Source organism: Somniosus microcephalus, chromosome 7, assembly GCF_052327205.1.
Source record: "Somniosus microcephalus isolate GS21.2 chromosome 7, FLI_Smic_1.0, whole genome shotgun sequence".
Classification (NCBI taxonomy): domain Eukaryota; kingdom Metazoa; phylum Chordata; class Chondrichthyes; order Squaliformes; family Somniosidae; genus Somniosus; species Somniosus microcephalus.
This window is the reverse complement of record NC_140993.1, coordinates 269,083,603-269,100,255: the sequence shown is the minus strand read 5'-3', so window position 1 is coordinate 269,100,255 and position 16,653 is coordinate 269,083,603. Positions and strand designations below refer to the sequence as shown.

At 47.1% G+C, this 16,653-nt stretch overlaps 1 protein-coding gene across 1 annotated transcript; it reads left to right on the top strand.

The window, feature by feature from the left end:
• Positions 1-13,833: 13,833 nt before the first annotated feature.
• Positions 13,834-15,188, top strand: LOC147115328 (putative G protein-coupled receptor 141). Its single transcript, XM_085993768.1, has one exon. It carries the CDS (start codon positions 13,960-13,962, stop codon positions 14,878-14,880), a length of 921 nt encoding a protein of 306 aa, XP_085849894.1. The 5' UTR covers positions 13,834-13,959; the 3' UTR covers positions 14,881-15,188.
• The last annotated feature ends 1,465 nt before the right edge of the window (positions 15,189-16,653 follow it).

Below are 16,653 nucleotides of genomic sequence, written 5' to 3'. Positions count from 1 at the left end.
GAGATCTCTGTAAGGCTGGAGGAGGTTAAAGAGATAGGGAGGGGCAAGGCCATGGAGGGATTTGAAAACAAGGATGAGAATTTTTAAATTGAGGTGTTGCCGGACCGGGAGCCAATGTAGGTCAGCGAGCACAGGGGTGATGGGCGAACAGGACTTGGTGCGAGTTAGGACATGGGCAGCAGTGTTTTGGATGAGCTCGAGTTTATGAAGGAAGAGCCGTTTGTTGTTGTTGATGTATTTTGAAAGACGAAAAGTCTCAGTTGGACGTTGGGACTGATTAAGATCCAGGACCCTGAAATTTCATGGGGCCAATTATGCTAGTTTGCAACATGAACCGGGGCTTGTGCCCATCAATGACCTGCAGCAGCAATCCCCCCATTATTGGGCTTGTGCCCATCGATGATCTGCAGCACCAATCCACCCATTATTGGGCTTGTGCCCATCGATGATCTGCAGCACGACCCCCCCCCACCCCCACCAATTATTGGGTCTGCTCAATTACCATTGACGGTTCTGTAGCAGAAATCCAGTGTAAAATGTGCTGGGGTCCTTGGAAATCAGAGTACGGCCGACAAAAGGCCATGTCTGTGCAGGAGCAGGCTGGGAGACTGACAGGTGAGTAGGAAGTACTCGGCTCAGCTAGCTGCAATGGATGGCTCATGTGTGATTTTGTCAGGATGAAGGCACTGCACAGAGGCAGTGGCAATATGAGTTAGAGTGACCTATATACTCTCCTCAATGAAACATAGAAACATAGAAGATAGGAGCAGGAGTAGGCCATTCGGCCCCTTGAGCCTGCTCCACCATTCAATGAGATCATGGCTGATCATCCAAACTCAGTACCCTGTCCCTGCCTTCTCCCCATACCCCTTGATCCCTTTAGCCTTAAGAAATATATCCAACTCCTTCTTGAATATATTTAATGAATTGGCCTCAACTGCCTTCTGTGGTAGAGAATTCCACAGGTTCACCACTCTCTGGGTGAAGAAATTCCTCCTCATCTCTGTCCTAAATGGCTTACCCGTTATCCTTAGACTGTGACCCCTGGTTCTGGACTCCCCGGCCATCGGGAACATCTTTCCTGCATCAAGTCTGTCTAGTCCTGTTAGAATTTTGTGATATCCGAGTGGTAAGGTCAGAAACTGAGAGAAGTGAGATCTTAAGGCAGAAAACCCAACTGTTTATTACACGGTGTAGCAGAGAGACATCTCTTACAGGCTGCAAGCAAAACACAGTGGCCTAGAAATTGAGTGCCCTTAGCGCCGATTTTGCGGCGCTAGAGGGCCTAGCGCTGTATTTGGCGCCGGCGCCAAAATTGCCTGGGGCCCTTACGCCGCGGTAGACCGGTAGCGCTGCGCCGGCACCGATGACGTCATCGGTGTGCGCAGCGTCCCGGTTGCCATGCCGACGGGCCCCAGCGCCGAAATTCAGTTGCAGCCGCCTCGCCCGTGACAGCCGCAACTAAGACTCTGGCAACAGAGTCTTACGAGTCTTTGCGCCGGCGCATTAAAGGCCCCGCGGCGGCCGGCCGCTTTCCCGCTGGCCGCCTGGCCGCAGCTCCCTCCCCGGACTTCCCCCCCCCCCCCCGGAACAGAAGCAAGCCCGGCACTTGTCCGAGGTGCCGGGCTCATTTTTTAAAAGATTTTCGCGGACCGCGATCGGGTGCAGGCAGCTCCTCCTTAAGGGAAGGAGGAGGCCTGCACTTCCCGAGCCTGCCGCACCGCATCGGGTGCCGCAGCGCCGGAATTGCGGCACGAAACGGCAGTTAGCGCCGATTTACCGCCGCAAAGACCCTTCAGTAGCGCCGGCAGCCGTTTGGGCGCGGCCCTGCTGAATTTTTGGCGCGCGCAGGGGGACTTAGCGCCGGCACTAACTTCCGGCGCTAAAGCCCTGGCTAAGCCAAAACTCAATTTCTAGGCCAGTATTTCTAACTGCACGATGCAAGATGGAGGATTCACCTCTGAGTCATACCCACAATGCAATGCCACATTACCATACTAACTGGTGTACCAGAACATTACCTTAAACACTGGTGAATATGATCCCTTAATCTTTGGCTCCATCTGGTGGATAACTTAAACATTACATCCCAGGTTACTATAAATTTTATAAGTTTCAATTAGAATTTTATAAGTTTCAGAGTCAGCTGAGAGTCAGCAAAGAGAGAGAGAGTGACCACGGGTCTCCATTGGAGCAACTTGCAAAAAATATGTGTGCCTTGTGGAGGGAAGTGGCACTGTGCCAGCTCTCAACCCCAGGACTGCAGACCTGTAATGTAAGAAGTTCAATGACCTGACCAAGGGAGGCAAGGTAACACATTAGCCACTCTCTCTTTCTGCTTTGGGCATCAACACACTGGTCACTCTCTAAAACTAATAGCTGCACAAATAACCCTTCACACTGCACTGTGGTCAAGGAGATCACAAATTCAGGCTCTTACATTACGTGTCACCGTCTCCCCTAAAATCACACCCACATTAACAGGATAAATAGGTCAGTTGCCAATCAAAATGGTTAAAAATAACATGGAAATTAAAACAGTGGTTATGCAGTGGACGTTTTTTTAATTAAAGCTGAATTATAAAAAATTCAACAGGAAACAAGATGTGTAAAACTCAGAATTAATCTACTCATCAGAGAATGCTACTTCCTCACTTTGAAAGTGAATCTCGCGGGGATCTCCCACTCGAATCCTGTAACTTTGAGGTGAGCTGTAATGTTCCTGGAATCTGCTGGCCTGATCTTGGATCATAATGACAAAATAAAAAAGAGCCGTCTGTTGTGTAAGTAGAAGTTTGGCTTCAGATTGTGTTCTGGTCCTGTGCAGACACAGGGCCACTAATTTTGTAGTGCCTCGGGAAGGGCATAATGTATTATCACACACTGAGGCCTAAGGCCATAGTATGGGACCCAAGCACCGTTGGCGCATGGAGCCTGAGCAAGGCTCAGTAAGGTCCTATCTTTTTCTTCATTCCGGGATGAGGGCGTCGCTGGCAAGGCCAGCATTTATTGTCCATCCCTAATTGCCCTTGAGAAGGTGATGGTGAACAATGTTCCCTCTAATTTATTTTTGTACTGAGCGGGCCACGAATTCCTTTGAGCGCCACCTTTTAGTCCATGAGCAAATTTTAAAACAGCAACAACAACTTTTAGAACAACAACAGCAACAGCAACCACTTAAAAGCATATATACACTAATGCCATATTGCCACCCCACCGTCTCAAATCATCAGACAATCAGACAAGGTTCGATACAAGTTTAACATAACTTCTCTGCTATTCTTCTACAAATGAACCCCAGTGCTTTATTTGCACTTTTATGGCTTTTTTAACCTGCATTGCTACTTTCAATGATTTGTGAATCTATACTTCTAGAGCCCTTTGTACCATTTAGACTCTTGGGGGGGAAATGGGGCGCTAGACCAATATCACCAGGGTGAAGCGAATCCAGCACTGCACGCCAAATCCAACCCCCGCCGTAGTGCTGCTGGTAAGAGGTATCACCGGGAACGTCCATGACAGGTAGATCATGACGTCAATGAGTGTGCAACGCTCACTGACTGCCCGATTTGCAAAATTGATTCTCGCTACTTACCTCACCACCTGGAGTAAACACCGACAGGGAGAGCTGGTATGCAGTACCAGGAAGCCGTCTCCAGGGACTTTGTTTAAAGGGATCATCAGATTCATTCAGTAAATTCAAGGTGCTTTTGTATCAGGAGTCTTCTGGCCCACAGCCCCGAGACCGGAGGAGCAGCGGACCTGCGCGGAAGCAGCCCGAGGCGGGAGAGCTTAAAGGCTTGAGAGGGAGCAGTCAGAGGCACCGAGGCCCACAGCCCCGAGACCGGAGGAGCAGCGGACCTGCGCGGAAGCAGCCCCAGGCGGGAGAGCTTAAAGGCTTGAGAGGGAGCAGTCAGTGGCACCGAGGCCCACAGCCCCGAGACCGGAGGAGCAGCGGACCTGCGCGGAAGCAGCCCGAGGCGGGAGAGCTTAAAGGCTTGAGAGGGAGCAGTCAGAGGCACCGAGGCCCACAGCCCCGAGACCGGAGGAGCAGCGGACCTGCGCGGAAGCAGCCCGAGGCGGGAGAGCTTAAAGGCTTGAGAGGGAGCAGTCAGAGGCACCGAGGCCCACAGCCCCGAATCCGGAGGAGCAGCGGACCTGCGCGGAAGCAGCCCGAGGCGGGAGAGCTTAAAGGCTTGAGAGGGAGCAGTCAGAGGCACCGAGGCCCACAGCCCCGAGACCGGAGGAGCAGCGGACCTGCGCGGAAGCAGCCCGAGGCGGGAGAGCTTAAAGGCTTGAGAGGGAGCAGTCAGAGGCACCGAGGCCCACAGCTCCGAGACCGGAGGAGCAGCGGACCTGCGCGGAAGCAGCCCGAGGCGGGAGAGCTTAAAGGCTTGAGAGGGAGCAGTCAGAGGCACCGAGGCCCACAGCCCCGAGACCGGAGGAGCAGCGGACCTGCGCGGAAGCAGCCCGAGGCGGGAGAGCTTAAAGGCTTGAGAGGGAGCAGTCAGAGGCACCGAGGCCCACAGCCCCGAGACCGGAGGAGCAGCGGACCTGCGCGGAAGCAGCCCGAGGTGGGAGAGCTTAAAGGCTTGAGAGGGAGCAGTCAGAGGCACCGAGGCCCACAGCCCCGAGACCGGAGGAGCAGCGGACCTGCGCGGAAGCAGCCCGAGGCGGGAGAGTTTAAAAGCTCACCTTTCGCGGGCTTTTTCTTTCACAGCTGGTGCAATCAGGAGAGCAGGAGGCCAGTAACTCTTATATAAGTGGAGCTGTTGCTAAACCCGAAACACTACAGTGTAGTGTCTCCCACCTTTCCACCTCCTCTAACCTTTTAGGGGTTAGGGGAAGTTGAAAAGGTAGGTTCAATTTATTTTATTTCAGGAGCCTAACCTAGGTGGAAAAGGTTCCAGGACAGGAGGCGGCAGTGAAAATACAACACCAGAAAACAGGTAGGTGACTGGTTGGTGAGTACTTTCACAAACTTATTCTAAGTAGAATTCAATAATTAAGCTAAATCGTAGTAAATAAAAGGGTATTGTAAGGGTTAAGTCATGGAAGGGCAGCTCGGACCCGTGCCATGCTCCTCCTGTGCCATGTGGGAAATCAGGGACACTGTCCCTGACAACTATGTGTGCAGGAAATGTGTCCAGCTGCAGCTCCTAGCGGACCGCATGGCAGCGCTGGAGCTGCGAATGGACTCACTCTGGAGCATACGCGATGCTGAGGATCTTGTGGATAGCTCATTCAGTGAGTTGGTCACACCGCAGGTAAAGGCTAGCTCAGACAGTAAATGGGTGACCAAAAGGCAGGGTAAAGGCAGGAAGGTAGTGCAGGAGTCGCCTGCGGTCATCTCCCTCCAAAACAGGTTTACCGTTTTGGGTACTGTTGGGGGAGATGACTTATCAGGGGAAGGCACCAGCAGCCAGGTTCAGGGTACCATGACTGGCTCTGCTGCACAGAAGGGCGGAAAAAAGAGGGATAGGGCTATAGTGATAGGGGATTCAATTGTAAGGGGGATAGATAGGAGTTTCTGTGGCCGAGACCGAGACTCCAAGATGGTATGTTGCCTCCCTGGTGCAAGGGTCAAGGATGTCTCGGAGCGGGTGCAGAGCATTCTGAAGGGGGAGGGGGATCAGCCAGTTGTCGTGGTACATGTAGGTACCAACGATGTAGGTAAAAAGAGGGAGGAGGTCCTACAAGCTGAATTTAGGGAGTTAGGAGCTAAATTGAAAAGTAGGACCTCAAAGGTAGTAATCTCTGGATTGCTACCAGTGCCACGAGCTAATAAGTTTAGAGAGAGTAAGATAGATAAGCTAAATACGTGGCTTGAGCAGTGGTGCAAGGGAGAGGGATTTAAATTCCTGAGGCATTGGAACCAGTTCTTGGGGAGGAGTGACCTGTACCAAGGGGACGGTCTACACCTGAACTGTGAGGGAGCCGATGTCCTCGGGGTAATATTTTCTAGGGCGGTTCGGGAGGATTTAAACTAATTTGGCAGGGGGATGGGAACCTAGGTAGTGGAAAAGAGGGAAGTCATATGAAGTCAGAAATAGATGGTAGAAAGGTGAGAAGCAATAAGCAAAGGAGAGAAACACAAAGGGCCAAACTAATTCACAATGAGAGTGTGAAAAAAGCAAGCCTGAAGGCTTTGTATCTTAATGCTAGAAGCATTAGGAACAAGGTGGATGAATTAGTTGTGGAAATAGAGGTAAACAAGTATGATTTGATTGGGATTACAGAAACGTGGCTGCAGGGTGGGCAAGGCTGGGAACTTAACATCCAGGGATATACAATATTTAGGAAGGATCGGCAAAAAGGTAGGGGAGGTGGGGTAGCATTGCTGGTAAAGGAGGGGATTAATGCAATGGAAAGGAAGGACATTAACTCGGATGAAACGGAATCTGTATGGGTAGAAATGAGAAATAGCAAGGGGAGGAAAACGTTAGTGGGTGTGATATATAGGCCTCCAAATAGTAATATGGAGGTGAGGGAAGGCATAAAAAGGGAAATTAGAGAAGCGTGCGATAAGAGCACAGCTGTCATCATGGGTGACTTTAATTTACATATTGATTGGACTACCCAAATTAGTAAAAATTCTGAGGAGGAGGAATTCCTGGAATGTTTTCGGGACGGTTATCTGGACCAATATGTCGAGGAGCCGACTCGAGATCAGGCCATTTTAGACTGGGTATTGTGCAATGAGAAGGGACTTATCAGCAATCTTCTTGTACGAGGCCCCTTGGGTCAGAGCGATCATAATATGATCGAGCTCTCAGTCGAGATGGAGAGTGAGGAAATTGAATCAGAGACTAAGGTCCAGAACTTAAATAAAGGGAATTACGAGGGTATGAGACGGGAATTGGGTAAGATTGATTGGGCGGTGTTTCTGGGGGGATTGACAGTGGATAGACAATGGCAAGCATTCAAAGATAGAATGGAAGAATTCCAGAACATGTTTATACCGGTTTGGCATAAAAATAAACCTAAAAAGGTGACTCAACCGTGGATAACGAGGGAAATTAGGGACAGCATAAAATTAAAAAAAAGGGCATATCAACTGGCAAAAAAAAGCACCAGACCGGAAGATTGGGGGCAGTACAGGATACAGCAAAAGAGGACAAAGGGATTAATCAGGAAGGGGAAAATAGAATACGAAAGTAAACTTGCAGCAAACATAAAGACAGACTGCAAAAGCTTTTATCGGTATATCAGGAGGAAAAGACTGGTAAAATCCCAAGTCGGTCCCTTGCAGTCCGATTCGGGAGAATATATAATGGAGAATAAGGAAATGGCAGACCAATTAAACTCATACTTTGGTTCTGTATTCACAAAGGAGGACACAAATAACCTCCCAGGAATATCGGCAAACATAGGGACTAATGAGAGGGAGGAGCTGACAGAAATTAGTATCTCTAGGGATATGGTGTTGGGTAAGTTGAGGGGACTGAAGGCCGACAAATCCCCGGGGCCTGATAAACTACATCCTAGGGTACTTAAGGAGGTGGCCCTGGAGATAGCAGATGCTCTAAGGATCATCTTCCGGAACTCCATTGACTCGGGAACAGTACCCGTGGATTGGAGGGTAGCTAATGTTACCCCAATATTTAAAAAGGGGGGTAGAGAGAAAGCAGGGAATTATAGACCAGTAAGCCTTACATCGGTTGTGGGCAAAATGCTAGAGTCCATTATTAAGGATAAAATAGCGGAGCACTTGACAAATGGGGAAAGGATCGGACAGAGTCAACATGGATTTACAAAGGGTAAATCGTGTTTGACTAATCTGCTGGAATTTTTTGAGGAAGTAACTGGTAAAATAGATGGGGGAGAGCCAGTGGATGTGGTGTACCTTGACTTCCAGAAAGCCTTCGATAAGGTTCCACACAAAAGATTATCATGCAAAATTAAGGCTCATGGGATTGGGGCCAAAGTATTAACGTGGATAGAGAACTGGCTGGCGGATAGAAAACAGAGAGTTGGAATAAACGGCTCATTTTCGGAGTGGCAGGCAGTGACCAGCGGGGTGCCGCAAGGATCTGTCCTGGGACCCCAGCTGTTCACAATATATATAAATGATCTGGATCAGGGAATTGGATGCAATATTTCCAAATTCGCTGACGACACTAAACTAGGAGGAGGGGTGGGCTCTGATGAGGATGTCAGGAGGCTACAGTGCGATTTGGACAGGTTGGGGGAATGGGCGGATACGTGGCAGATGCACTATAATGTGGATAAATGCGAGGTTATCCACTTTGGGGGTAAAAACAGGAGGGTAGATTATTATCTAAATGGCAATAGATTGGGAGATGGGGAAGTGCAGAGGGACCTGGGTGTTCTTGTGCACCAGTCACTGAAGGAGAGCATGCAGGTGCAACAGGCGATTAAGAAGGCAAATGGTATGTTGGCCTTCATATCAAGGGGGTTCGAGTATAGGAATAGGGATACCTTACTACAGCTGTACAAGGTGCTGGTGAGACCGCATCTGGAGTATTGTGTACAGTTTTGGTCGCCCCATCTGCGGAAGGATGTTCTTGCCATGGAAAGAGTGCAACGGCGATTCACCAGGCTGATACCTGGAATGGCGGGAATGACCTACGAAGAGAGATTGAATAGTTTGGGCTTGTACTCACTGGAGTTTAGAAGATTGAGAGGGGATCTCATCGAAACATATAAAATTATGGCAGGCCTGGACAGGCTGAATTCAGAGAGAATGTTTCCAATGGCCGGGGAGCACAGAACCAGGGGCCACAGTCTAAAAATAGCGGGCAAATCATTTAAAACAGAGATGAGGAAGAATTTCTTCACTCAAAGAGTGGTGAGCCTGTGGAATTCCCTGCCACAGAGGGCTGTGAAGGCTAATTCAATAAATATTTTCAAGAGAGAATTGGATATATTTCTGAAGGCTAAGGGGATTAAGGGTTACGGAGAAAAGGCGGGGACGGGGTACTGAACTGGTAAGATCAGCTATGATCTCAGACGAAGATCAGCCATGATCTCATTGAATGGCTGAGCAGGCTCGAAGGGCCGAATGGCCTACTCCTGTTCCTATCTCTATGTATGTATGTAACTAAAAAGTAGCTACATTTATTCTTCAAAGATTCAAACTGCTACACTTGGTAACATTAATGGGGCAATTACTCTCTCTCACCTTGGCCGTTTCCCCGGTACGGTCCTTATCTTCACTCCCTTAGTCCAAGGGACACAGACCTGAACGGATATGACAGGCAACTGGTTTAGCCATTCACCGCCAGATCTGGCTGGACCACATAAAGCATTATCGGGTCCTGCTCTCGTCTGCCAAAATTGCTCACTATTCCAGAATCATTCTGGAATGCAAAGATAAACCTCGGCTCCTGTTCTCTACTGCTAACCGTCTTCTTGGTGGGGGGATGGTTGGTCGGGGATCGCGGGGTAGTCGGTCGGGGATAGGGGCCGGCCAGGGATCGGGGGATCAAGGTTGGCCAGGGATCAGGGGGGTCATGGGTAGGGGATCGGGGGTCGGGAATTAGGGGGGCCGCCAGTGATCGAGGATCGGTGGGGAGGGCGGGCAGAGCGAATCGGGGCTGGCCACCGGAGGATTGTGGCCAACCTCAGCATCATTGGTGGGGTGTCCGGGGGAGGCCTCATGGTGGGGATCAGAGACCTGGGAAGGTGATCAGAGGCCTCGCGATGGGGTCTCCGATCGCGGGGGGTGGGTTAGGTAGGGACCCTGGATTCAGGAGGCAGGTATAAAGCCACCTATCTCCTGGATCCAGCAGTCACTGCCTCGCTTTAACTACTGGGTTTCATGAATTGTGTGAAACCCGTCCAAATGTAGTTAAATTCAAAATGGAGGTTAAAAAAGAGGCTTCCAGCCTCATTATAATATTTAAATTGGTCGCCCGCCCCCATTAAAACCGGAAGTGGGCGGGTTGGAGGCAGGATCAGGTCGGGAATCCCATTTTTAACAATTTAACAGCACCCACGCTAAAACCCACCCTTTTTCTAGGGGAAAATTCCGGCCACAGATGCAGAGGTTCTTAGTGGTGTCTTGCCTAGCCAATCAGTTGTTACCTCGCAGTCATGTGGTAAGATGGAAATTTGGAAAGGATAATAATACTTAAAACTAACTCTTGGAAGTAGATGCTTTTAAACACAAGAATTTCCAAGAAACAAGGGCTACCCTGCTCCCACCCTCTCCTGGCTCAGGGATGGGGTTGACAAGGGCAATGCTGCTCCCACTCTCTCCTGGCTCAGGGATGGGGTTGACAAAGGCAATCCTGTACCCACTCTCTCCTGGCTCAGGAATGGGATTGACAAGGGCAGTGCTGCACCCACTCTCTCCTGGTTCAGGGATGGGGTTGACAAGGGCAATCCTGTACCCACTCTCTCCTGGCTCAGGCATGGGGTTGACAAGAGCAATCCTGTACCCACTCTCTCCTGGTTCAGGGATGGGGTTGACAAGGACAATGCTGTACCCACTCTCTCCTGGTTCAGGGATGGGGTTGACAAGGGCAATCCTGCACCCACTCTCTCCTGGCTCAGGGATGGGGTTGATAAGGGCAATGCTGTACCCACTCTCCCCTGGCTCATGGATGGGGTTGACAAGGGCAATCCTGTACCCACTCTCTCCTGGTTCAGGAATGGGATTGTCCTTTGGATGCACCACACTTCTCTGCTCATTTCCTTGACAGTCTTGGGTGCTTAGGGCTTGATAATGTTTTCCTGAATTAGTGTCCTAATGAGCAAAGTCAACTCAGTTGATTAATCTAATGTTGGTTGCCATGGGCAATGTAAAGGGTTGATTTTCTGGGGGGCGGGAACAGAGACGGCAGGAGCAACATCAGGTGTACGTGCCGGTAAGTCTCGTGGCCCTAACGTAAGGTCAGGGCTGCCCAGGAAAAAAATATCGAATGACACCACTCTCCTCCTGTTAGGGGGCCTGTAAACTACTCCCACCAGTGTTTTCTGATCTTTGTTATTTCTTAGCTCCACCCATACTGATTCTACATCCTGATTTTCTGGGCTAAGATCCTTTCTCGTTATTGCCTTTACCTCACTCATCCTTTATTATCAGGGCTACCCCACCCCCTTTTCCATTTTTCTAAAAATAAAGTACCCTGGAATATTTAGTTCCCAACCTTGGTCACCCTGTAACCACATCTCAGTAATAGCTACTAGATCAAACCTATTTATCTCTATTTGTGCCATTAATTCATCTATCTTGTTACAAATGCTTCCTGCATTCAGATATAGCACCTTTAATTTTAACTTTTTGCTACTTTTCCCTGATAGGGCCTTAGTCGCTAATACCGTTGTTATACTCTTTGTCCCTTTCTGAACCAATCGGCTCAATTTTACCCAAATCGCTACTCTGCTCTACAGCCTTGACTTTTCTCTTGAGATTTACCCTTACCTGAATCCTTCCTTATTAGTTTAAAGCCCTAGCTACTGCCCTAGTTATTCGATTCACCAGGACACTGGTCCCAGCCTGGTTTAAGCGGAGTCCGTCCCAACGGAACAGCTCTCTCTTTCCCCAGTACTGGTGCCAGTGCCCCATGAATTGAAACCCCTGCCTCCCACACCACTCTGTCAGCCACGCATTCAAACCTGTAATCTGTTTGTCCCTATGCAAATTTGCACGTGGCTCAGGTAGTGATCCAGAGATTATTACATTTGAGGTTAGCTTTTTAATTTGTACCCAGCTCCTCACACTCCCTCATTTGTAGTTCTACCTATGTTGTTGATTCATACGTGGACCACAACAACAGGATCCTCCCACTCCTTCTCCAAGTTAGATAAGGTGGTAAAGAAGGCATACAGGATATCTTCCTTTATTAGCCAAGGCATAGAATATAAGAGCAGGAGGTTATGCTTCAACTGTATAAAACACTAGTTAGGCCACAGCTAGAGGACTGTGTACAGTTCTGGTCACCACATTACAGGAAAGATGTGATTGCACTAGAGAGGGTGCAGAGGAGATTTACGAGGATGTTGTCAGGACTGGAGAATTTTAGCTATGAGGAAAGATTGGATAGGCTGGGGTTGTTTTCTTTGGAACAGAGACTATGGACCAAGAGCTGGAAAATGGGATTAGGCTGGATAGCTCTTTTTCGGCCGGCACAGACATGATGGGCCGAATGGCCTCCTTCTGTGCCGTAAATTTCTATGATTCTAGGTTCTTCTGCAGCCGTGAGGAGATGCCTTTAACCCTCGAGATTCCTGGTCGTGGCTGCCGAGAACAGTATCTATCCCCCTGACTATACTGACTCCTACAACTACCGCATTCCTTTGCGCTGCCCCCACTTGAATGGCCTCCTGTACCACGGCGCAGTGGTCAATTTGCCCATCCTCCCTGCAGTCTTTGCTCTCATCCACAAAGGTAGCAAGTACCTTGTACCTGTTGGATAAGGGCAAAGGCAGAGTCTCCTCCACCACTGCATCTACCGTCCCCTTACCTGCCTGAGTCGCAGTCACATCCTCCTGTCCCTAACCACTAACCAAATCTAAACCACTACTTAACCTAAGGGGTGTGACTTCCTCCTGGGTCAAAATGCCCAGGTAACTCTCCCCATCCCTGTTGCATGGCAATGTCTGCACCTCGGACTCCAGCTCAACAACTCTGAGCTGAAGTTCCTCGATTTGCAGACACTTGCTGCAGATGTGGTTGCCCGGGATCACGCTGCTCTCCACAAACCCCCACATGTGGCAGAGGCGGAACACCTCCTGCACTGCCATCTCTATCTAACCTTGTGTTAAATACTTAATTCATCATCAAAGACCCTACCCACCCCAGCCACAGTTTGTTCGCCCCCCTGCCATCTGGGAGACGCTACAGATGCATTCGCACCTGAACGACCAGATTTAGGAACAGCTTCTTTCCCAGGGCTGTCATCCTATTGAACTCTGCAAATAAACTCTAAAGCCTGCACATCTGCCAATGCACTTTATTATGTTTATGTTTATGTTACAAGTCAAATGAATGTTAAATGTCTTAATCAAAATGTACACTCTCGGGAGCCGCAAGCTTACATTTCGTTGTACTGCACTTGTGCACTAACAATGACAATAAAGTTGATTATTATTATTATTATATTATTAATTAATTCAAATTTTATGTAATTAATTCACTTGGTTTATTTTTAGTTTATTTTAACCAATTAATTTAATTAGATTAAATTATTAATTTCATAAAGTATTAGTTCTAGGTTTCTAGTTTCCTGTTTTCATCACTCCCCTAGCTTATGGAGCAAAATAATGTATTATTCACCAACCAATCACCAACCTGCTCTCCTGTGACATCACCTGGTCAGGAAGTGGTTTACCCAGCATACTGGACCCTACTGGAAAATTGGTTCTGTATCTTTGTTCGTTCCCCTATCTTAGTCTATATTTATTTATACCTTTTAGTCTGTTTTAAGGTTTTTTTGGTTTTTTTTGATACCCTAAGCACAAACCACTACAAGTGTTCAAGGCAAAAAAGGGAGCACCTCTTTGGTTCCGCTCTGTGGGTACTGAGCGGCTGGTGTGATTCTGCCACATTGTAGAAGTGAAGCTGTTTCAGACTCGCAATACCACAGATGCATTTCTTTACGCGTCGGGCATGAGCTGGCCTCATGCTGAGGCTGCTTTCTGGCCTCATACAGCAGAAATGTTGCTGCTGTATGATAGTTTAAGTTACTACACTAATAAACTCATCAATAATTAGTATGTTACTGTGTACTGTTGTTTCATTATGACTCTGGCATGATCCTTTTTTTCCCCCCAGATATCAAACTTTACAAGTTCTGTGCACTCTGACAGGAACTATATCGATAACACTTACACTATATTATCCGTGAGATACAGCACCATATTATTCGTTAGTTTCACCTCCATACGTCTTCCAAGGATGTGTGAATAACTTGCTGTTATTGTTTGCAGAGAACTTTTTGCTTTTAGTTGTCAACGAGTCTTTTTTTTCTTGAAGGATTTGGAGAAAAAATGAACAACTCAGCCATGAATAATACAGCATCCTCACCAGGACCATTCACAGGCAGCAATTCCACCTCCAATGTCTCACTTACCTGCGGTTTGCCTGGAACCACTTACAGTGCAGCTTTAATAGCAATTTACGCCATCGTGTTAGTGGGAGGTTCTGCTGGAGCCCTCATCATGGCTTGGAAAATTAAAACTGACAGAAAATCAGTGACATCCACTGCTGTGATCAATCTTATATCGGTGCACACAATGTTTCTCCTAACTGTGCCATTCCGCATCTCCTATTACGCGCTCGGTGAGTGGAAGTTCGGTGCAATATTTTGTAAGCTGGTGAGTGCGATGATTCATGCTCACATGTACCTGTGCTTCGTGTTCTATGTGACCATAGTTGTCATAAGGATGATCAGTTTCTTTCGAGAAAAGAAGACGATGCAGTTTTACCAGCCGTGGCACGCGAGCGCTGCCAGCCTGGTTATCTGGGCCCTGGTGCTTCTCGCTGTTTTACCGCTGTTTCTGGGATTCTACGGCACTTCAAAGAAATATAACCAAATGCAATGTTTTCAGTTCCAGGCTGAATTTACTCAAGGATTTGTGCCAGTTGTGAACTATCTTTCTGTTATTGTTGTATCAACGACAATCTGTGTTTTGCTTGCCATTCAGATGTCTATAATAATAAGATTAGCAGCCAAGCATGCAGGTACCTTTCAAAAACAGCAGCAGTTTGGAGCTCAGACAAAGACACTGTTGTTCTTATTGGTTATGATCACATGTTTCCTGCCATACCTTGGCTTCAGGTTGTTCTACATAAACCAACTTGGGGCTCACCTTTGTTCATTGACCTTATATATCACTAATGAAATATTTTTAGCTCTGACTGCAATGAGCTGTTTCGATGTGCTTACCTTCCTAGTGGCTGCACATTGAGAAATTAGTTACTTATGATTTCACTTTGAGTTAGTGTCAATCCTCATGTACAGTAAAAGAAATTGAAAATTATATTATTAATTGAAAAATAATGGCAATTTTAGTGCTTGTGTGGTGTGTAAGAGAGAGAAAATAGCAAACAAGAGCAGGAGAAAGAAACAGAAGAGAACAGCAGAGGAAGATATAATAAATAATGTCAGTTTTAAACTTAACCATAGGTCAGTATTTTTCCTGCACACACATGGCTGTGAAAATAAAAAGAAACTATGGAATCGATTTTCACACTTCTTTGCAGGATTCGTACACCCAAGGGCAAAACTAAAAAAACTATGGGGTGGGGGGGGGAATTGTGGTGTGAGCCAGAGCTGAGAATATTGCAGAGTAAAGCAGGGGAGGGGTGGGGGGAGGGATTGGCTGGGTGAAGGGATCACCCAAGAAAAAGCAGAGGTGAAAATGACAAACTGTATGCTGTTACGTATTTCTGCGATATGGAAAATGAGAATCAGGCAGAGGAACAGGAAATAGAAGCAGGCAGGGGAGAGGCAAGTGCCTACAGATATGAAAGAGGCAACTGTAAGTGGACATTAGGACATAGACTGTTGTAAAGGGAAAGTAGTTCAGAAAGCGATTTTGCATGGCCACTGGTTGAAACACAACATCTATTTATCTTGGAGTAGAATTTCTGTAGAGTTCTGCCAATTTCTTGCTGTAATTTTGGTGGAAAATTGGCAGAAACCAGAGAAACAGTGTAAATGGTCGTGCCACCACTGTAATTACAGCGTGACAGGTTTACGTAGGTAGTTTCCATTATAAATGCAGACATGGGAATTTATAATGGAAAAAGAAAAATAAGAATTGATTGTACAATAAAATGGGAACTGATTTATGCCTGCATGTCCTATAGAATTATCCTCCACACTCTAACCCTACTTCACCCGAAGATTATATTGGGCGTTGACTCCCCATGTGCAATGCTGTGGGAGACAACTAGTATATGAATCAGTTCAAGTTGTTGTATTCTCTTTAAAGGTACCAGTGATGTTTTCCCTTTAATGTGTTAGGTTGTTATATTATGATGTGTTACTTTAAAAAAAATTCTGCAATAGATTGGTATTTTTAGCACCTTTGAGCACGGTGTATATTACAGTGTGTGTGGATATGACTAGCATGCATACTACAACTATCAATCTTAGTGGCAACAGGGAGTTCAAAATGGTTCATATACCACAGCTTGTCAACTAACTGGAATAAACTGACCTTTGTGAATTTTGAAATAGATCACTGGCAAGAGAAGACAGAGGAGGGTAATTTATTTTCTGCCGGTTTTCTCTTCTCACTGTTTTTGCAGGCATGCTTTAGGTACATTGTCAATGTGCTTGGCTGTACAAGCTTGACCACAACACAGTGGTGTCGGGCTATCTATTTTTTAACTGGAGTGAGATCACCATATTGGAGAGTTTTCAAACAAGTTAAGATCCTGAGCACTGCTACATTCTGTGCTGCAGCGAGCACGGACATCAGCTTCGTGCATGTGGTTTTCCTGTTTTAAAATGTAGTTTTTCTAAGTGGTTGATGGTGGTGAGGGGGATAAGAGAAAAGGAGAAGATTAAATGCCTTCCAAAAGGGAAAAAAATAAACATTTTTGTTTGTAAAAGTGAACAAAAATAACGCTGGACTGTAAATAATTAAAGCCATGTGAGTTATATTTCTAATTAAAAGAAGTTATTGTTTCATATACAAATTAGTTCTTAGATTTACCAAAAGCTTTAAATA

Excerpts from the sequence above, each read along its gene's own strand:
- LOC147115328 (XM_085993768.1), top strand. The coding sequence starts at position 13,960 with ATGAACAACTCAGCCATGAATAATACAGCATCCTCACCAGGACCATTC.